General features: G+C 40.5%; 1 protein-coding gene across 1 annotated transcript in view; it reads right to left on the minus strand.

The window, feature by feature from the left end:
* Nucleotides 1-3,217: 3,217 nt before the first annotated feature.
* Nucleotides 3,218-18,553, minus strand: part of LOC306886204 (parkin coregulated gene protein-like) — a 120,160-nt gene continuing 104,824 nt past the window's right edge. Inside the window, exon 5 of the mRNA XM_079443144.1 lies at nucleotides 3,218-3,593. Within this exon, the coding sequence (XP_079299270.1) occupies nucleotides 3,433-3,593 (161 nt within the window). The 3' untranslated portion in view covers nucleotides 3,218-3,432. The remainder of the gene's footprint in view (nucleotides 3,594-18,553) is intronic.

Raw genomic sequence — 18,553 nt, forward strand, 5'->3', positions numbered from 1 at the left:
CGACGAACCCTCCACACCTGAACCCATACTCCCTCCAGCCGTTCTTGTGAGCCCCATCCGGTGGGCCCTGGATAAACAGATACGCATTGCCTCCATCACCGAACTCGCTCCGCTGGGAGGCCCAGAGGGCAAAACCTACGTGCCCACCTCCTTGAGGACTTCCCTTCTGGGCTCCCTGCATGCTTCCCCGGCTCTGGACACCCAGGCAGCCAGCGTACTCTCTTGCTCCTCCAGGCTCGGTACTGGTGGCACAGTATGGCCCGGGATGTTTCCCAGTACGTTCGTGGATGCTCAGTCTGCGCCATCTCCAAGACTCCACATCACTTACCTGCCGGAAAATTAGTCCCATTACCCATTCCACGTCGCCCCTGGTCCCACGTCGGAGTCGACTTCATCACAGATCTTTTTTTTATACAAAATATAAATAAGTAAAAGCAATAAATTATAAGTCAACATTCTGATGCAGAGGTTTTAAAAATACATTTTAAATTTCCAGGTGAATGTGTGTGTTTATATGTGTGTGATTGGTTCTCATGGTGGTCCAAAGGATAAGAACGGTGCTTGTTTGTGTGTGTGCAGAGCAACGGCAGATGTGTTTGTGTCTGATAAGAGCGTCTGGCTGAGGTAGAGGAGGAGTGAGGATCAGACAGCAGAACCCCGTCGATCCGGAGCTGGTGAGAGAGGAAGATCTCTCCAGTCTCCAGCCGAAAAACCATCGGCCTCCTGTGAGCCTTCTTCAAAACACACCATGCGCTCACACACTACACACCAGCACCACTTTAAAGAAACTCACTTTTCAAACAGTCATATTCATATTAGAAAAGACTGCTCAACGCAACAGCTCAATTCTGCTGCTTGGAGAAAGACAAAATGTTACAGAAGTTCAGAATTGCAAAAATGCACTGATGCCAAGTCCAAAAAGCATTCACAAGACATTTTACTGCAGTAATCTGATGTATTTATTAGAGAATTTGGATTTTAAAAGATAAAAATAGGGCGGGACTTGATTTGGTCCACAGGGGAAATGACTGGATGGTGAAAAGTGGCAGGGGTGAAGCAACTTGTTACATTTTGTAACAAGTTTTTTTTTTTCACCACATCTCTGAGGCCTATATAGGAGTCCAAATCAATGACGTTTTTGAGTCAAATTTTGGAATAAACATCAGAGTTCCAGTCCATTTTGTGGAGTGGTGGTCTGGGGTTGAGAAGTGCAGGGGAACCCTGAAGCATAAAGTCATTCCAAAATAAATCTCCATTGAGCTCAGGGCTTTGCACATGCTCACTGGCTGGCGTTGGGTTTCGTACGGCCCCTGGCAGATGCGCCGAACAAGAAGAATAGATCCCAGAGGGCTATTTATTCCTGCTGCTCCCTTCGCTTTTCCTCCCTCCCCTCTGCAATGTTGCTCCTAACAATCTGGCATTCTTACACTCTAATGTTTTTCCTTCCCTCTGCTCTCGCATCAACGTCTCCATCCCTGTTTTATACCGATTTCATTCATCGATTCACCTGAGAGGCAATTAGATCCGAGCCAAATCAGGCAAATGAGAGGAACAGTTGATCCAAAAAATTTTCCCTCATGCTGTTCCAAACCTTTCTTCTTTAAAACAAATGTCTCAGTGTATTCTGTTTGTTCATGGAACGTTGTTTTGAACCTTGTTGACTTTCATTGTGTGGGCCAAAAAGTACTAAAACTATCTTTTATGTTCCGCAGAAGATAGAAAGTCTTACAGGTTTGAAAGAATAAGAGTGAGTAAATGGTGACTGAAACTATTCCTCTCACCATCTCGGTTTCTGGGACTCGAGCTGGGACTCCAGGTCTCTTTATTGACCCCGATTGTTGCAGTAAAACTGATTTGAGGGCAAATCCCACATCAATTCCCCCTTGTGTCTGTTCAGAGCAGTAATTTACAGGCGTGTGATGAAATCCAGATTGAACTGAGTTCAAATGTTTCAGAAATCTCAGCTCACTGTAAACATCAGCTCATGGGACTCACTTTTAAAAAGTTTTTTTATTTTTTCCCTAGCAGCTGCTAAAGGAAATACATTGGCAAAACTCTACACATCCTTCATGTTACGGTATCTTCTTATGACAGCATGATCCACTAGCATCAGAAAGTAATATAGATGGGCTGATTATGGGGGCCTGGTGGGATTATTAGCCCTTCTAATAATCCCAGATAGGAGATCTACAGATGGCTGCTTAATCTGATTGTAAAAGCATTAAGTGAAAAGACTCAGAGGACATTATATGCTATAAAATCACTATTCAGTGAAATAAATAAACCAACACACACTCGAGGCGTTAGATTTCACAGGTAGGAAAAGACAGAGGCTGTTAAGCATGAGGGAAGACCCCGACTGAGTGTGTGCGTGTGTATGCGCCCTGATAAATGAGCGTTTCATTCAGACATTGTGTTCTGGCACACAGCCTGCAGCTCATACAGGTTCATGGCTTTCAAAATCACATAATGTTGCTATCTAAATACTTGCTATCAATCATGTGTTATTTTGTGCACTCTCTATATCCCTTTAGGTCCCTTCCAGTGTGCTTACTGTCTGAGTGTAGATATGAAAGTGAAAGTGACGTGACATACAGCCAAGTATGGTGACCCATACTCGGAATTTGTGCTCTGCATTTAACCCATCCAAAGTGCACACACAGTGGGCAGCCATTTATGCTGCAGCACCCGGGGAGCAGTTGGGGGTTCGGTGCCTTGCTCAAGTCGTGGTATTGAGGGTGGAGAGAGTGCTGTACATTCACTCCCACCACCTACAATTCCTGCTGGACCTGAAACTCGAACTCGCAACCTTTGGATTACAAGTCCGACTCTCTAACCAATTTTTCTTTCTTTTTTTTCCAGAAACCACTGAGAAAATTGGAAGAAAAAAGCAAGAAAATTTTCATTATATCAGGAAAGAGAGCTACATTAAATCAGTGACCTTCTGAAAACTATCTGTGTAATTGGAAGAGATTTTGTGGCAAGATGAAGCTTTTGGACACAAGTTTTGTATGTGGTTGAAATTATGTCACGAGATATGTATTCTCACTGATATTAATGCTTCAAAATCTAGATCATCATGATATAAAAATAACCATTCAATTTTGTTACATTCAAAACATTGTTTCCTGTACCTGTGGCCAGCTTGGATTGGTGTGCGCATTTTCTGCCTTTCTCTTTAGATAATTCCTTACAGAATGAAAATGAAATGCAGGTTAGTTGCAACCGAGAGATTTATTGACCCCTGAGCTACCTGTGTCTGTTTATCTTCACAGGAAGCTGTGTGTGTGTGTCTTCTCTGATACAGACAGTTGTTGTGCAAAGACTCATAACATCTGCATTATGACTTTATTAAAGTCCAAAATTAGGTTTGTAACCTAAGGTGGGTGTGTTTACATGTTTGTGTGTTTGTGAGTGAGTTCTCCATTCCATTTAGTTGAGAAGGCAGGACTCGTAGGTGGGCACCATGTATTTGATGTTGATGAAGGCGTCCTCGCCCCCATAGCGTTCAAACACCTCCAGTGTCTCCTGAATCAGGTCTCCGATGTTCTCCCTCTTCTGCTGGCTATAGTCAATACCGTCACCTGAGTTTTCTGCACACAACACAAACACATTGCATCACATTAACATACTTTGTGACATTTAAAAGATTAAAAGCCCTGATGAAGACACACACACAGATCTTGTGAAAGAAGCAGATCTAATGACTGTTAAAGATATTCAGCAGAAGTGTGTGAACAAATCTCAAATAATTCATCTGGAGGAGGAATGTGTGTGTTTACTGGATGTTCTTGAGCATACCTCTGCCGCTCTCTGACATGACATTAGAGAAACCCATCAATCACTGGGTAAGCTACAGCACACACATACACAAATCAATATGTTCACACTCCACCAGCATCACACATACACACAAGCTCACCCGCTACCTACCAAACAAACTTCCTTCTGAGGTCACAGGCCCAATTACACCAGAAGTCTGAACACACACATGCACCTCTCTGTCTCTCCTGCCTGCTCATTAAAGGAAAGGATGACAGGCAGATGAAAAGAGAGCAGGCAAGTAGGGAGTCTCTCTCTTCTAGCATGTGTGAGTGTGTGTTGTCTGTCTGGAGTCTGTGTAACTGTATGTCTTCATCTGCCTGACTTGTGGATCATTTCCATGTTCTCTGTACACGACTTCCTCATACAGGTCTCAAAACGCACAGCTAGTCAATAAAATATTAGTACAAAGGTCTTGTGGTGTGTTAATATGCTCATCTGTACACAAACAGGCCTTTTTAAGCAGCTCGGTGGCCATCTTTTAGTTATGCCTCCAGGCAGCTGTTTACTAGTCAAACTAGTGCAGCTTCTGTCGAGTTGAATGTGAAACCTATAAAATCTGACTGCAATAACATGATATTTTTGTCTTTTATAATTAGATTCTTAGCTAAAATCAAATCCTTTATCAGTAACAAAATGTCAGTTTTATTGATCCACAGTTAAGGCCTGTTCACACCAAGCGCCAGATTTATAACAGCTTGCACCAGCGCAAACCATCTTTTGGCATTAAAGTAGTAATGTCAGGATTTACTAAAGACGCACAGTGAAGAATTAGCACTGAAAAGGCGTGGACACAGTTATTTTTGTGCCTGACCTTATTGAATATGCATTTGTATGGGAGGAGAGTATTAAAATTAATAATGTAACATGATTTACTAACGTTTGCGCTCATATTACTGGTATTTGCGCCATTATTTAACACCCCAAAAAAAGCATGTATTAAACTATTTTGTGCCTGTGTCGTAAATAGATTACCTGCACCTGTTGAGCATCAGTTCTGCTTATTTGCGACTACGCTAATTTGCGCTGCGCTTGGTATATTGCATTGGTTGATATGTTATTGAGATGTCGCGTCTGTGCTCTTTAATTTGCACGCTGTCTGTAAATCACCCACAGAAATTACCCATCGCTGTTTTGGAATTGCGTACTCGCTCACTAATTTGCCGTTTAGTAAATCTGGCCCCAAGAATAACTATAAAGATAACGATAAAGATATAGTTCTAAAATTAGTTCTCAATATTAAAGAATAGCAGAGTCCACACCACAGCTAAAATGATAAAGGCACAGAGAAACAATATCAATGGGATCACTTTCAGAGCGATTTTTTTCCAGCTGATGAAATGATGACAAATGTCAATGATGACAGAAATTACATTTTTGGGGGAACTATCCCTTTAAGGCTTCATGTGGCCCACCTGTTGACTAGACAAGTCGTATATAGTCAATTTGGATCTGAAAATAGATGCTACAGACCACCCTATGTTGTCTGCACCTCAGACCCTCATTTCCAAGGTGTGACCAACTGTCTGCTGTGGATCTGTACTGTTGTATCCCATACGCCACACATATTCTGTACTAACATGCTCAAGTGGCTTGGCTCATGCGCCACACCAGAGAAAGCTGCCAATCACACTGCAGGCACTGCTTCATATACACATCAGTACGACCCTCAAACACAGGAAAATAAAATCAACTCCGTCCGTTGATCCTGCCTTCAGGCATCCTTCGCTTTCTCTCCCTCTCACTCAGCATCTTTGTCAATCTATTTTCACCAGACCAGGAGAAAGTAGGGGGTTAGAATGAGAGTCTGAGCAGAAAAAATCCTCACCAGAGGCTTTTAAAGAAAAGAGGTATATGGAGACTGCTTTGAAGAGGTAGGAGAGCTTCATTTGCCATCTGTGCATGAACTGCAAAGATATGCTTCTGTTTGGAATCATGTGGAGTCCAGGCTTCGATTCTACAGAGTTCAGGGGTAGCGAGAAGTTCAAGCAGGAAGGAGGATTCAGCATCTTTCAGAAACCAAAATCATACCCATAACCCCCAGATAGAGATTGCCTTGAAAAACCTGAGGAAAACAAACAACTTAAAAACAAACACGCCTATTTCTGTATCAGTCATTAAGATTGTTCTGTAAAAACTTTGTCTCAGGTGGCACATTCATGGACTGCTTAATAAACCTCTGAGAACACGGAGAAAATGGCAACAGCTTTCAGGAAAGAATAAATAAATAAATTCAATCTGGTTTATGCAATTTCTGGGAATCAAAGTGCATAGATTTTTATCAATCTGCCATGAACCAAAGTTGTGTTTACAAGCTCTCAGGCTGTAACAAAGAGCATTTCTGAGCAATAATTGGTGGCTGTATTTGCCAAAGTTTACAAGGTTCATGGCATCCAATCTTTGACTAAGTTTTGCTGAACACTCCTCCAGACTTGTGCATTCTGTTTTGTTCTCAGAGTTATCACATTTCCTTGGGACCAGTTTCCTAAAGGTAAAAATATATACTGTATAATGATAAATATATAATTCAAAAGTTTGGGGTGAGTAAGATTTTATGTTTTGATAGATATTATTTGTTATGCTGACCAGAGCTATATTTAATTTATCAAAACACAGTAAAAACTGTAATATTGTTAATCTTCAGGGTCACAGAAATCAGAAATTATTCTGAATATGCTGATTTATTGCTCAAGAAACATTTCATATAATTATTCATGTTGAAAACAGTATTTTATTTGAAGAAAATTGTAACATTATTAATGTCCTTTTTGAAAAAAAGATTTACTGAAACCAAACTTTTGAATGGCAATGTATTGAAAAAGGTAATTGTGAGATATAAATTAACATAATAACTGAAGTCACACTGTGAGATCGGCCTATAAAATTGCAGATATGAAATATAAATACACAGATGTGATGAATAAAGTCGGAATCGTATGGAAAAAATCATATTGTGGGATATGACTTTTTCATATAATCTATAATTATCTTTCAAGCTTCGATACATTTCAGATTTACTTACCCAAAAACAGAGAAAAAAAAATCTTGGCTTGGTCACATGAAATGGTCAGACAGTCACTTCCTGTGTAAGAGGGCGGTTCTTGGCCAGATTAAGTTGCAATATGGACCAGACATTAGTCACAATCTGGCAACGCAAGTACATTCAAATTTGAATCTGTTTGTGAACTAGGGAAATGTTATTTTGTCTTGAACAAATATTTATTTTTAAATATCTCAATAAAATGTTAATCATGAGGAAATCCACTTCCATCTGTGAGATTATGTCTGTACACTCCCCCTCTCTCTTTCTCTCATCTGTTCATTGTGAGTGTGAGATGAGTTTCAACAGCTGTGTCTTTTCCGTCCCCCCTCTTCAACTCATTTTCCACACCTCTATTCTCACCCCTTACTCCATTCTTTCTCTCTTACTCTTTCCTCGTCACAGGTTGGCGTCAAAAGGGTTGTCACACCACGGCAGTCTATACAACTAATCCTTCTCTCTTTCTCAGTCTCTCTCTGGACATGTTCAGGGTTGAACGTCTGCACTGGGGCAGCAGCTGGAGAACCGATGGTTCTTGTGTTTGGGTTTAAACTGGACTGATCCACACACAGTGTGTTGATATTGGATTTCACTCCTGCTAACGGCCTACAGGGTGTAAAAAGAGTACAAACAGTACAACAATGTGAGGCAAAGACATTTGCCAAAGGACCAAGAGAACTCCTGTCCTTGTAAATCTGTGAAAATGAACACACAATTCAGATGACTGCTAATCACAAAAACCTAATAGAAAAAAAAACCTGCTTTAATTAAAAAATGTCAGTAAAATTAATGTGTGTGACAGAATGTGTGTCATACACACATCATCATCACTAACTCAGCACTGCATCATGTCTCTGTCATCTCTATCATTAGCACCTTATTAACAGATTATGTAGCTCACAAATACTGTACATAATAAACACCTGTTGTTCTTTACATACACTTAAACACACTACATATACTTAAACATACACTAGCTAGCTCTCACATACACATCACAAGCCGCTCTACCCTCCTGTGCTCATACACACACACACACAAAGCAAGAAACAAAGATGTCAAATTAGAGGTCACCCTAAATGATACATAAAATTGTGTTCTTTTTTTTTTTTCTTTAAATGTTCTCAGCATTTCCTCTCACAGGTCCTGACCTTGTGTGAGCTCTGCTAATGGTGCTAGCATTAATATTCATGTCCAACAGCTTGATGAAATGTACCTTTGCACCGTGAACAGGTGTGCATATGTGAATAGCTCATTTACAACTCATAATGGCTGTATGGGCAATTGTTCTTGCAATGACAGTACTTTAATTTGTTTGAATTATTTGTTTCTCACTGCAGAAAAAGAGAACAGTTGGGCCCTGGAAGAAAAAAATGAGTTTTGCAAAACACTTTATATATCTATCTGTCTATTATACAATGATAACATAATAAAATAATATATATATATATATATATTGTTGATTATAATATAATGAATGCATCATTCACAGTGCTTCATGGGATGAGTACTTCAATAATTCAATATTTAAAAAAAAATAAAGCACATAGTCTTCTATGTTTTATTCCCGTTTAAGTTTTATTTATTTATTTGATTTTCTTTTGCTTCAAAACAAAAGTTGTGATTCATCTCAGAACTCATGGATTTGGTTCATGGCTTAGACACATTTATTGACAATTTTTAAAAAGCCCAATAAAGAAAATGTGAAGAAAAGAAAAAAGGAGAAACAGTAAAAGTTTGAATCATTATGTTGAGGTCCTGAATGTTAGGAAGTGGATGTATCAATATAATCTCACCAATTCATGTCCATTTCCACATCCCTTTTATACATGCGAATTTTGTTAAAACCAAGGAATGTTAAATGTACAGATGGGATGTACCTTTAAACCTATTCTTTTAATATAGCGCTACAAATAAGCAAACATGAGAGCAAAAGAGGGAATGAGGCAATGACCTGACAGCAAAGAAAGAGGCACAGTGCATCAGTGGACAAAGATGGAGTCCAAATAATCAGTGGTGTTAAACTCCCAGAAAAGAGGCGTTAAGCTGAAATACACACAGGATTGCATCCATACAGAAATGGGGGAATGTTCTACATGTAATATGAGTGCTGGGAGAGATTCTCATGAGATGCTGTTTGTGAAAGATGAGCTGGGGCCCAAGACAGCTGGGAATGAGAGGAATTTCTTTACGAAAATAAAGAGTTTTTAAACCCAGATTTGACCCATCATAATGAAGTATACTGTATAACATGCTGGGAAGAAAGGGAGGTTATTTCATTTTAGTCTAGTCATTGCCCTGGCTACAGGTTTAGCAGACGATACTTCAACTACAGTCCAGATATTAGGGCTTTAACACACTCCAGGAGGTCTCAGACCAATATAACATGTACAGTATATGTGAACACCCCAAATGTTCTCAGACCACCATAAAAGGATGTTTTGGGGTCTGTTGTAGTGACCTGTTGCAGTCAGAAAATTACTGTGCTTGCACCACGGTATAGCAATGGTTATATGGTTACTATGCTCATATACCACAATATTTACCATGGTTATGACTGGCCAATTAGTGTGGTATGTGTTTATTGTGGTACAATATTGTTTTGTTGTGGATTTGATTTCCAAGGTAACTTCCATAATTGTTCAAATTGTAAATTTATTTACAGAAGTAAATTAAATTGAAGCATTTGACATAAATGTATAACCTGCTATATCCTACACATATTTAGGCCTAATCAAATTTCAATCCATTTTGTTTACAGTTTGAACAAAAAACAAAGCTTGTAAATCAAACAAATAAGATTTCTTTAATAGTACTAATACAATCAAACCAGGTTTATATATTCATCATCAACAAATCCAATTGGTTTCAGTTTCATATATTAGCTAAGTAATTATTGCTTGTTCCACAGGTAGTCGTATTATAATAGTGTTCATTTTGTTTAACTGAATACATTTAATTATTTTCACAGTGAACAGATTATGCTCATTCAGTAATTTTAATAAATGCTGTTTCTTACCGGTTTCTTTTATGAATGACTGACAAACATGCATCACATTAAGTGCAGATGTGTATATTTTATCATTCAAATAGATAGAAATTTTAAAAGCAATTAAAATACTTGGATCTTAAATGTAGGCCTAAACATTTTTGAGTGTATTTGGTTAGAGAGAAATTTTTTAAAAAGCCCCAATAATCAGTTCCAGGAGTCAAATTTTTCCTTTTAAAATAATTTCTTTGTTGCCCACATTTACAGTTTATATCAGCCTCTGTTTAGTATTTAGCAACTGGGACTGTCCTAATATTGTCCTAAGCATGCAACATTCAGAGTCGCCAATCATAAAAGAAGGAAGTCACATATAAATGTTTTAAAAGTACAGCAGCAAAACCAGCTGAGAAGAGATCAGAGAGAGAGAAAAGGTCATGTAAAACAAGATTACGACAATAAGACTAACATTACAAGTGGAGTTCTGATAAAAATAAATTGAAAGTGTAGAAAATGGACCCTTTAAGCACTTTCCAATTAAATTGTATCTTTTTGCTGAGATGTAATAAATACGAAAATGTCCATATTTTACTGGCCCTTTGTTTGCTGCGACTGCTATTTCCTAACAGTGATCAGTTAACTACATGTCACACTAATGAATTAATGGTCTGGAGCACTTCTGAGCCTCTCCTCATGTGTCCACGAGTTAAACTGCTCTCTGCTCCCTCCATTAGTAGGATGAAGAGCCTTTAGACGGAGTATCTGATCCGTCTCTCCACTCCTCTACCTCCGTCATGGGGCCTATTAGCATTCCAATCCATTCCACTCCAGGGGTTTTCATTGGTAGGGGTTATTCATTTCTTTAATATGATTGGCTGTGGGGGAAAAGGGAGGGTGGGAAAGCAAACCATGGCCTGTCAGAGTGATTAAATGCATAGCCCAACCATGACACCAGTGCTCTGATAAGCTCTCACTTTCTCTGTCTTTCTTTCTCTCCCTCTTACTAAAATCCAAAGCAATGTGTCACAAAATGTTTGGAGGGTTTGTGTTCTCTCTCTCTCGCTGTTACGAGAAGAGGTGCAGCTCTCCAGTAAATGAGTGTTTTATGGGTCTTCAGGCAGGAGCTCAGTGTGTTTATGAACAACACACCTCCTTAACCAGCAGAGTTTAAGAGTGCTATTCACATAAAGCCCAGTGTGCGTGTATGTGTGTGGGGTTCGTGTATAAATGATAATTAGTGTTTTGTAAAAAGAGCAGCTTTCCAGGACCACATAGGGAATCATGGGAAATAAGGTAGCTTCTGAGAGCAAAACAACCTACTGTATGAATCCAAGTCAAATTAAACCTGTAACACTGACAGCTGCACATCACTTGATAGAGTAGAGATAGAGTGTTTTCGTTCCCATTCAGGCAGAGCAGATTCCAGATTCCCAAAGTAAGAAAACTGCTAAAACATTCCATCCTTCATTCTGTGCGAGCATGTTTGAGAGTTAGTGAACCATGTCTGAGTCTTAAGCGCATATGTTGGTTTATTGCTAGCAGATGCCCTTTATTTAAAAGGAAACTGAAGTTACACTGAGGTTTTCTGTAAGCTAGAGTAGTACTAAGTCTGTCATCCTACATTTAGTACCAAGAAAGTTCATGTCATGTTCCTAATCGGACTTAGTTTCTTTAAAACTTGAATTCTGTTTTTTAGTTCCTATTTTACAATGTGACAGAAAATGAAACACTATTCTCTTGAGCCCAGCAAAAACATTGTGCTGAACCAATACTGTTCACTTTTCAACTCTAAACGTCATTACATAAATACAGGCCACGTTAAATAAGTTCACTTACTCAAATATTGCAAAATAAGTGTTAAAAATAAATATTGTAAGGGAGAGAGACCACTTGAAAGAAGCAAAAAGCATTACAGTGAGACAAAGATAGCTATAAAGACAGGAAGAGAGAGAGAGAGAGACCTGCGCCGGGGTGTGTTTTTTTTCACTCCGTCCCACATGACTACTCTCCTCATCAGTGGTGTAGCGGTAAAGAAATAGCCTCTCGCTGCTCACCTCATTACCGTCTGTACACATGACACAGACTCACCTCTCCCTCTCTCTCCTCCCTCAGGGTGGATGCTTAAATGACAGCTATTAGCCAAACACAGGGCTATTTGTTTTCATATTTCCTGGCCCCGTGCTATCTGACATGATTCTATTTGTGCCTGCAGTGTTACACTGCATGCGTGATGACTGATGGGGCGCCAGGCAGAGCTTGTTTTGCTTGGTTGCTAAACTGGGGCATTCGTGGAGGTGGAGGGGCACAGGACACTGATATAACCCATTCATCATATGGAGAGATGGCGAGAAAGACAATTTATACGTTCCATTGTAGGAAATATTGTAATTTGTACAGGCAAACTAATAAAACTCTGATTTGATTTGAACTCTAGTGAGAGAAAGGGATGCATCCTGGGACCAAAAAGAGGCTCGTATGCATGGTAGAAACTGACATCCTCCTGAAAATTCAGATAAGTGGTCTAACAAAATTAAACTGTATTTTAATTAAAATATAATTAAATATGCATATACTACCATTCACAAATTTGGGGTCAGCAAGATTTTATAATTTTTTTTAAGAAATTTATATTTTTATTCAGTTGTAAGTGTCATAGAAGTGAAGACATATAAAAGTAAAAAGTAATGTAATTATATTACAATATGATATGATAATTAAATATGCATACATTATATTAAATATTACTTTATTTTATTATCATTGGCTTAATAAAAACGGTTTAAGACAATTCATATATATTTATATAATTATGGAGATAAAAACAAAAAACAAAAAAACATTAAAGTTACTACCAACACTTGGCAAATGGTAATTTTGGCCCCTGCATAGAGATCGGTAGACTAGGTTCCCACTTTCCCCACATCATTTATACATGAAAGCTGGTGTTTATGAACATGTTGAGTAAAATGATCCAGTGTACATTAAACAGCAGAGCTTCCCTGAGTAACGTCTGACCTCTGTAACTCTCTCAGGGGGTCACATGACTAAAGTAGCTGTCATTTCATGCTTTCTAAAAAGTTTTTTTTTTTTTGTAGGTGTGCCTTATGAGTGTAATCAGAGCTGAAACATTAAACAGAAGCCTGAATAAGGAGCAGTCAAGTTTATTACATCAGTCAGAATGAGAGCAAGAGAGACAGATGGGCCACCAGAGGCTATCACACACACTTCCACACTCTATCTCTCTGTCTTTCATTCTGTTTATATAGTTTTTTTTCTTACATCAAACTCCGCCCTTGTCATGTAAGTGTATGAGAGCAAGTAGGTGCAGGTTAATGTGTGGGGCACTTGTGTTAAACTCTACTAAAGGCACTATTAATTCCCAGGGGTTGATTTTTATGAAAACTAATATATTATTTATTTGTTTGGTATACGAAAGTCACATTAAAACCGTGTACAATGCTATAGTTTATACCATTAATCAAATTACAACTGTCCCACAATTGTGGCATCATCTACACCCTGACCATTAAAGTTTAAACAATGTGTTAAATATGATGTGAAAATTTTAGCTGTCAACCAACTGCCAAGCTGAATTATGTCATATTACAGAAAAAATCTTTGTTTAAATGTGTATTTAAGGAATAGAAAATGTTAGAAAATGAGATGAAGCAAGTAAAAGAAATCTGACATTTTTATTTCATCATTGTTAGTGAATAAAATATTGACTAGAAGCACCAATGTCTTTGGAAACAGAAATGAAAGGGTGGTGATGGCGCAGTGGATAAGACACATGCCTTTGGTGTGAGAGACCCGGGTTCGAATCCGGGTTCGAATCCACTGTGAGACACCAATGTGTCCCTGAGCAAGACACTTAACCCCTAGTTGCTCCAGAGGCGTGCGACCTCTGACATATATAGCAATTGTAAGTCGCTTTGGATAAAAGCGTCAGCTAAATGAATAAATGTAAATGTAAATGAAAAAGTAAACAAAGGTAATAAAAAGACGAAACCTCACCGCTGTTCATAAAATGATACATCCTCTCCATCAACGCCACCAGAAAAAAGCAGTGGAGAATGTAAGAGACACAGAATGAGAAACTGCATTGATGGAAATGAGAGGAAGAAAAGGAGGACTGAAAAAAGCAGAAAACATTCTTACGATTGAGTAAACTACACACAACATGCTCTACAAAACACACTTAAAGGTGAGGTAATTAATGTGTTTAAGGAACAGCACACAGAAAATATCTCTTCCACATGACAGATGTCCAACCCAGGCTCATTGCTAAATTATGTTGCTCTTTGCATGTTTTGCAACATTTTTAAAGTGTGTTTAGTTTAATCTGAAACAGATGAATGTATAAAAACACATTTTCTGAAGCAACCATGCCATTCTATCTTGCTTCTACAAGTCTTTGAGCTCTTTTATCTACTGAGCATGTTTACTTATTTTTAAGTCAGAAAAGCCATGCATATGGAGCTAGTTATGAGACGCAAACGTCAAAATGTATCAACTTACAAATCATGGAGCATGGCAAAAGTGTTTTGATGACACAGCACGAAAATAAATCTTTATTAACCCTTAAATGCATGAACGTTCCGCCAATCATTACTACATATTCTGGTCTTTAGCGACCCAGACCTATATATCCAACACGGATGGATCTCTAACTACTGCAACAGCAAAAAAATCTTTTGATATTTTACGAACAATTACAGAATAATAAAATAAAGCATATTTCGTTATACCTTTTGAAACGTAGAAGGGTTCAATTTGAGCAGATGATTTTACCATCACTGTCAGCGTCAGAGCGCACTTCCACAGTACATTCAGCATCTGGCGCATATTCGCGATCTCGACCACATTCTCAAAACAATTGTTTTCAATTACTTCAAAATCAGTATTTTGATCACTGGCAGCTTATTCACCACATGCACCATCAAATGACAGTGACATTTATATTTCATTGTGTACAGTAATTGCTCTGCAGTAAAGCCATTCAAACCAGTTCAGTTTTTGCTGATGATATTCTTTTGTTTTATGTCTGCGGTAATTATGAGTGAAACATTACGTCATCATTGTGTATCAAAAAGTGCTACCTTGAGGAATAAAGATGCATTGCACATACTGAGTCATCAGATATGTAAATATAGTTGTGTAGGAAAAAATCCTTACACATTTACATACCTGGGGTCTTTAGCGAACCTATACACTTTTTAGAAAAAAAAATCATAAAACAGACATTTTATATATATATATATTTTTCGTGTTATATGGTTTCATAAAGAATAGATGAGGAATACTAAGAAATTTGATGTCTAACTTTAAAAAATGAAGGAGGGAGAGGGTAGTGAATGATGTCCCGGGTCGCTAAAGACCAGAGGTATGCATTTAAGGGTTAATTAATAATTTGTAATGATAGTTATGGGAAAAGGAATAAAATCTGGCGTTTTACTGCTACTAGTGTACATTTAGGCTGGAAACTGCAGTGAGTTGTATGTATAGGTACGTTTATAGCAGGGCTCTACAGTGCGACCATTTCAGTCGCATTTGCGACTGACAACTACTGCATGCGACTATGAAAAAATATTTAGGAGCACCAGTGCGACTGACCCGATGTAACGAGGAGTCAGTGACGTTAGGATCCATGTGCAGCTTTATTAAAACAGAATGCAAATCAAACAGGCAGAGTTCAATCACGGGCTTCAAACCCAACGTAGACAGGGCAGAATCAAAGTCAGAGTTCGGGCTGAGGATCAAGGCTGGCGGCAAACACACAGGATAATTGAATAACAAGGCAGGTTGAATCAGAATAGGCAGGCGGCAGAGAATCAGAGTCCAATAAACAGTCCAGGTCATACACGGGGAATCATACACGGGAAAAACCCTCGGAAATGCTTGCATGGCAAGACAAGACTTCGCAATGAGGTAACTGAGGGAACCAGAGTCAATATGAAACACCTGTGAGTGTAATCAGCCACAGTATTATGGGAATTGGAGTCATTGACTGTTAATACTCAGGTGACGGTTCCTTCTGGTGGCGAACGGAGGGAGCCACAGAGGCTGAATTCGTGACAGAGCCCCTCTCCTGTGAGCGGCTCCTGACGCGAGGAGGAAAACGAAGCCGGGGTCTTCCTCGAGGTCTTGGGGCAGGTCTGTCTGGGTGGTCTTTATGAAAATCTGTGGTGAAGGGTCTAGGATATCATCAGCATTGACCCAGGACCGTTCCTCCGGACCGTACCCCTCCCAGTCCACGAGATACTGGAGGAACCTGCCCCGACGACGAGAATCCAGGATTTCTCAGACCTGGTATGCCTCCTGGCCGTCGATGATGATGGGAGGGGCCCTCTAGTCACCAGCCTCGTCTAGGACCTCCACTCATCTCAGACCACCAGCGGGCTTGAGCAAAGAGACACGAAAGGTGGGTGAGATACGGTAATGAGCAGGTAAGGCTAATCTAAATGAAACTGGAGTGACTTGTCTGATGATTTTGAAGGGACCCACGTACCTAGGATTGAGCTTCTTTCAGGGTAACCGGAGCCGTATGTCATGGGTAGACAACCAAACCCATTGCCCCGGCTGGTAGTTGGGGTTGGCTCGCCGATGACGATGACTGTTATCTGGTGTGACAAACTGCTCTTTGCAGATGGACGTGAGCATCGTTCCACGTCTCCTCACTGCGTTGTAACCATGAGTTGACTGCAGGCAAGTCTGAGGGTTCTCCAGACCATGGAAACAATGGGGGTTGGAAGCCTAGGACGCATTGGAAGGGAGTGATACCTGTAGCTGGCTTGAGGAGTGAATTTTGGGCATACTCGGCCCATAGCAGATAGCGACTCCAGTCAGACTGATTCCTATGGCAGTATGAACGAAGGAAGCGGGTGAGTTCTTGGTTCAATCGTTCCACTTGTCCGTTGGCTTGAGGATGGTACCCGGAAGTGAGGCTTACATTTATGTTCAGTTGGCGACAGAAGGCTGACCAGACGCGGGAGGTGAACTGCGGACCCCGATCAGAAACTACATCCTCCGGTAGACCGCAGAACCTAAATACATAGTTGCAGAGAACTTCAGCGGTTTCTAGGGCAGTGGGAAGTTTGGGAAGTGGTACAAGCCTGCAGGCTTTGGAGAAACGATCAATTACCGTGAGGATGGTAGTGTGGCCCTGAGAGGATGGTAAGTCAGTCACAGAGTCAATGGCTGTGTGAGACCACGGCCGTTGTGGGAAGGGTAGTGTATGAAGGAGCCCGGCAGGTAGCTGATGCGGAGACTTAGATGTATTGCAGACGGTGCAGTTCTGGATGAACGTGATAGTGTCAGTTCGTAGAGTGGACCACCAGAACTTGTTGTTGAGGAGTTGTAACGTGGCTGCAATACCCGGATGGCCGGAACTGGAGTTCAAGTGGACCAGTTTCATCACTCTCTGTCTTAAGACCTGCGGAACATACGTGAGATTGTGTGGAGTTTCAGCCGGTGGTGGATCAGTGACCTGGGCTTCGGTGATTTCGGTCATTATGTCCCACTGCACGGGTGCGAGAAGGATGGTGGATGGAATAATGGGTTCTTGATCTGGGGATTGAGAGTCAGACTCATGGAGTCGAGAGAGAGCATCAGCCTTGGTATTTTGAGAGCCAGGACGGTAAGTAACTTTGAAGTCGAATCTGGTGAAGAAGAGTGACCATCTAGCTTGTCGGTGGTTGAGTCACTTGGCTGATTTCAGATACTCTAGGTTACGATGATCAGTGAGAACAGTGAATGGATGTTTTGCCCCCTCCAGCCAGTGACGCCACTCCTCGAATGCTGCCTTCGTAGCGAGGAGTTTGCGGTTACCTACATCTGTCGGGTTCAGTTTGTGGGAGAAGAACGCACAGGGGAATAGTTTGGGAGGATCACCCTGGCATTGCGAGAGCACTGCCCCAATGCCTGTGCTGGAAGCATCTACCTCCACAATGAATTCGAGATCTGGGTCGGGATGATACAGGATGGGAGCGATCGTGAATCTCTCCCTCAGTGACCGGAACGCTGCTACAGACGCTGAAGACCAGGTGAGACGTTGGGTTCCCTTTTTGATCATGGATGTCATGGGAGCAGCGATTGTACTGAAATTACGGATGAACCGTCGATAGAAGTTATCGAATCCTAAGAAGTGTTGTAGTTCCTTGAGAGTGGTAGGCTGGGGCCAGTTGACTACTGCCCGTACCTTCTGTTCGTCCATGGCAACCCCTCCAGAACTGATCACATACCCAAGAAAGGAGATGGTCTCTTGATGGAACTCGCATTTCTCTGCCTTGGCGTACAGTTGGTGTTGTGGTGGAAAATGTCGTTTTACATTCGTCCCCTTCACGAATGCGAATGAGGTTGTAGGCACAACGAAGGTCCAGTTTAGTGAAATATCTAGCTCGTCTGAGTTGTTCAAGGGCTGCGGGAACGAGTGGTAGAGGGTAACGGAACTTGTTTGTGATGTCGTTGAGAGAACGGTAGTCAATACAGGGACGAAGACCTCCATCTTTCTTCTTAACAAAGAAGAACCCTGCCGATGCGGGTAACGTGGAGGGACAGATGAAACCTTTGGCGAGCTCCTCCTTAATGTAAGATCTCATAGCCTCTGCCTTGGGTTGTGACAGCAGAAAAACTCTGCCCTTGGGAGGTTGTGATCCTGGGAGGAGATCTATGGCACAGTCGCTGGCTCGTTGAGGAGGTAAGTGCAA

The sequence above is a fragment of the Barbus barbus genome (genome assembly GCF_936440315.1).
Source record: "Barbus barbus genome assembly, chromosome: 20".
Lineage (NCBI taxonomy): Eukaryota > Metazoa > Chordata > Actinopteri > Cypriniformes > Cyprinidae > Barbus > Barbus barbus.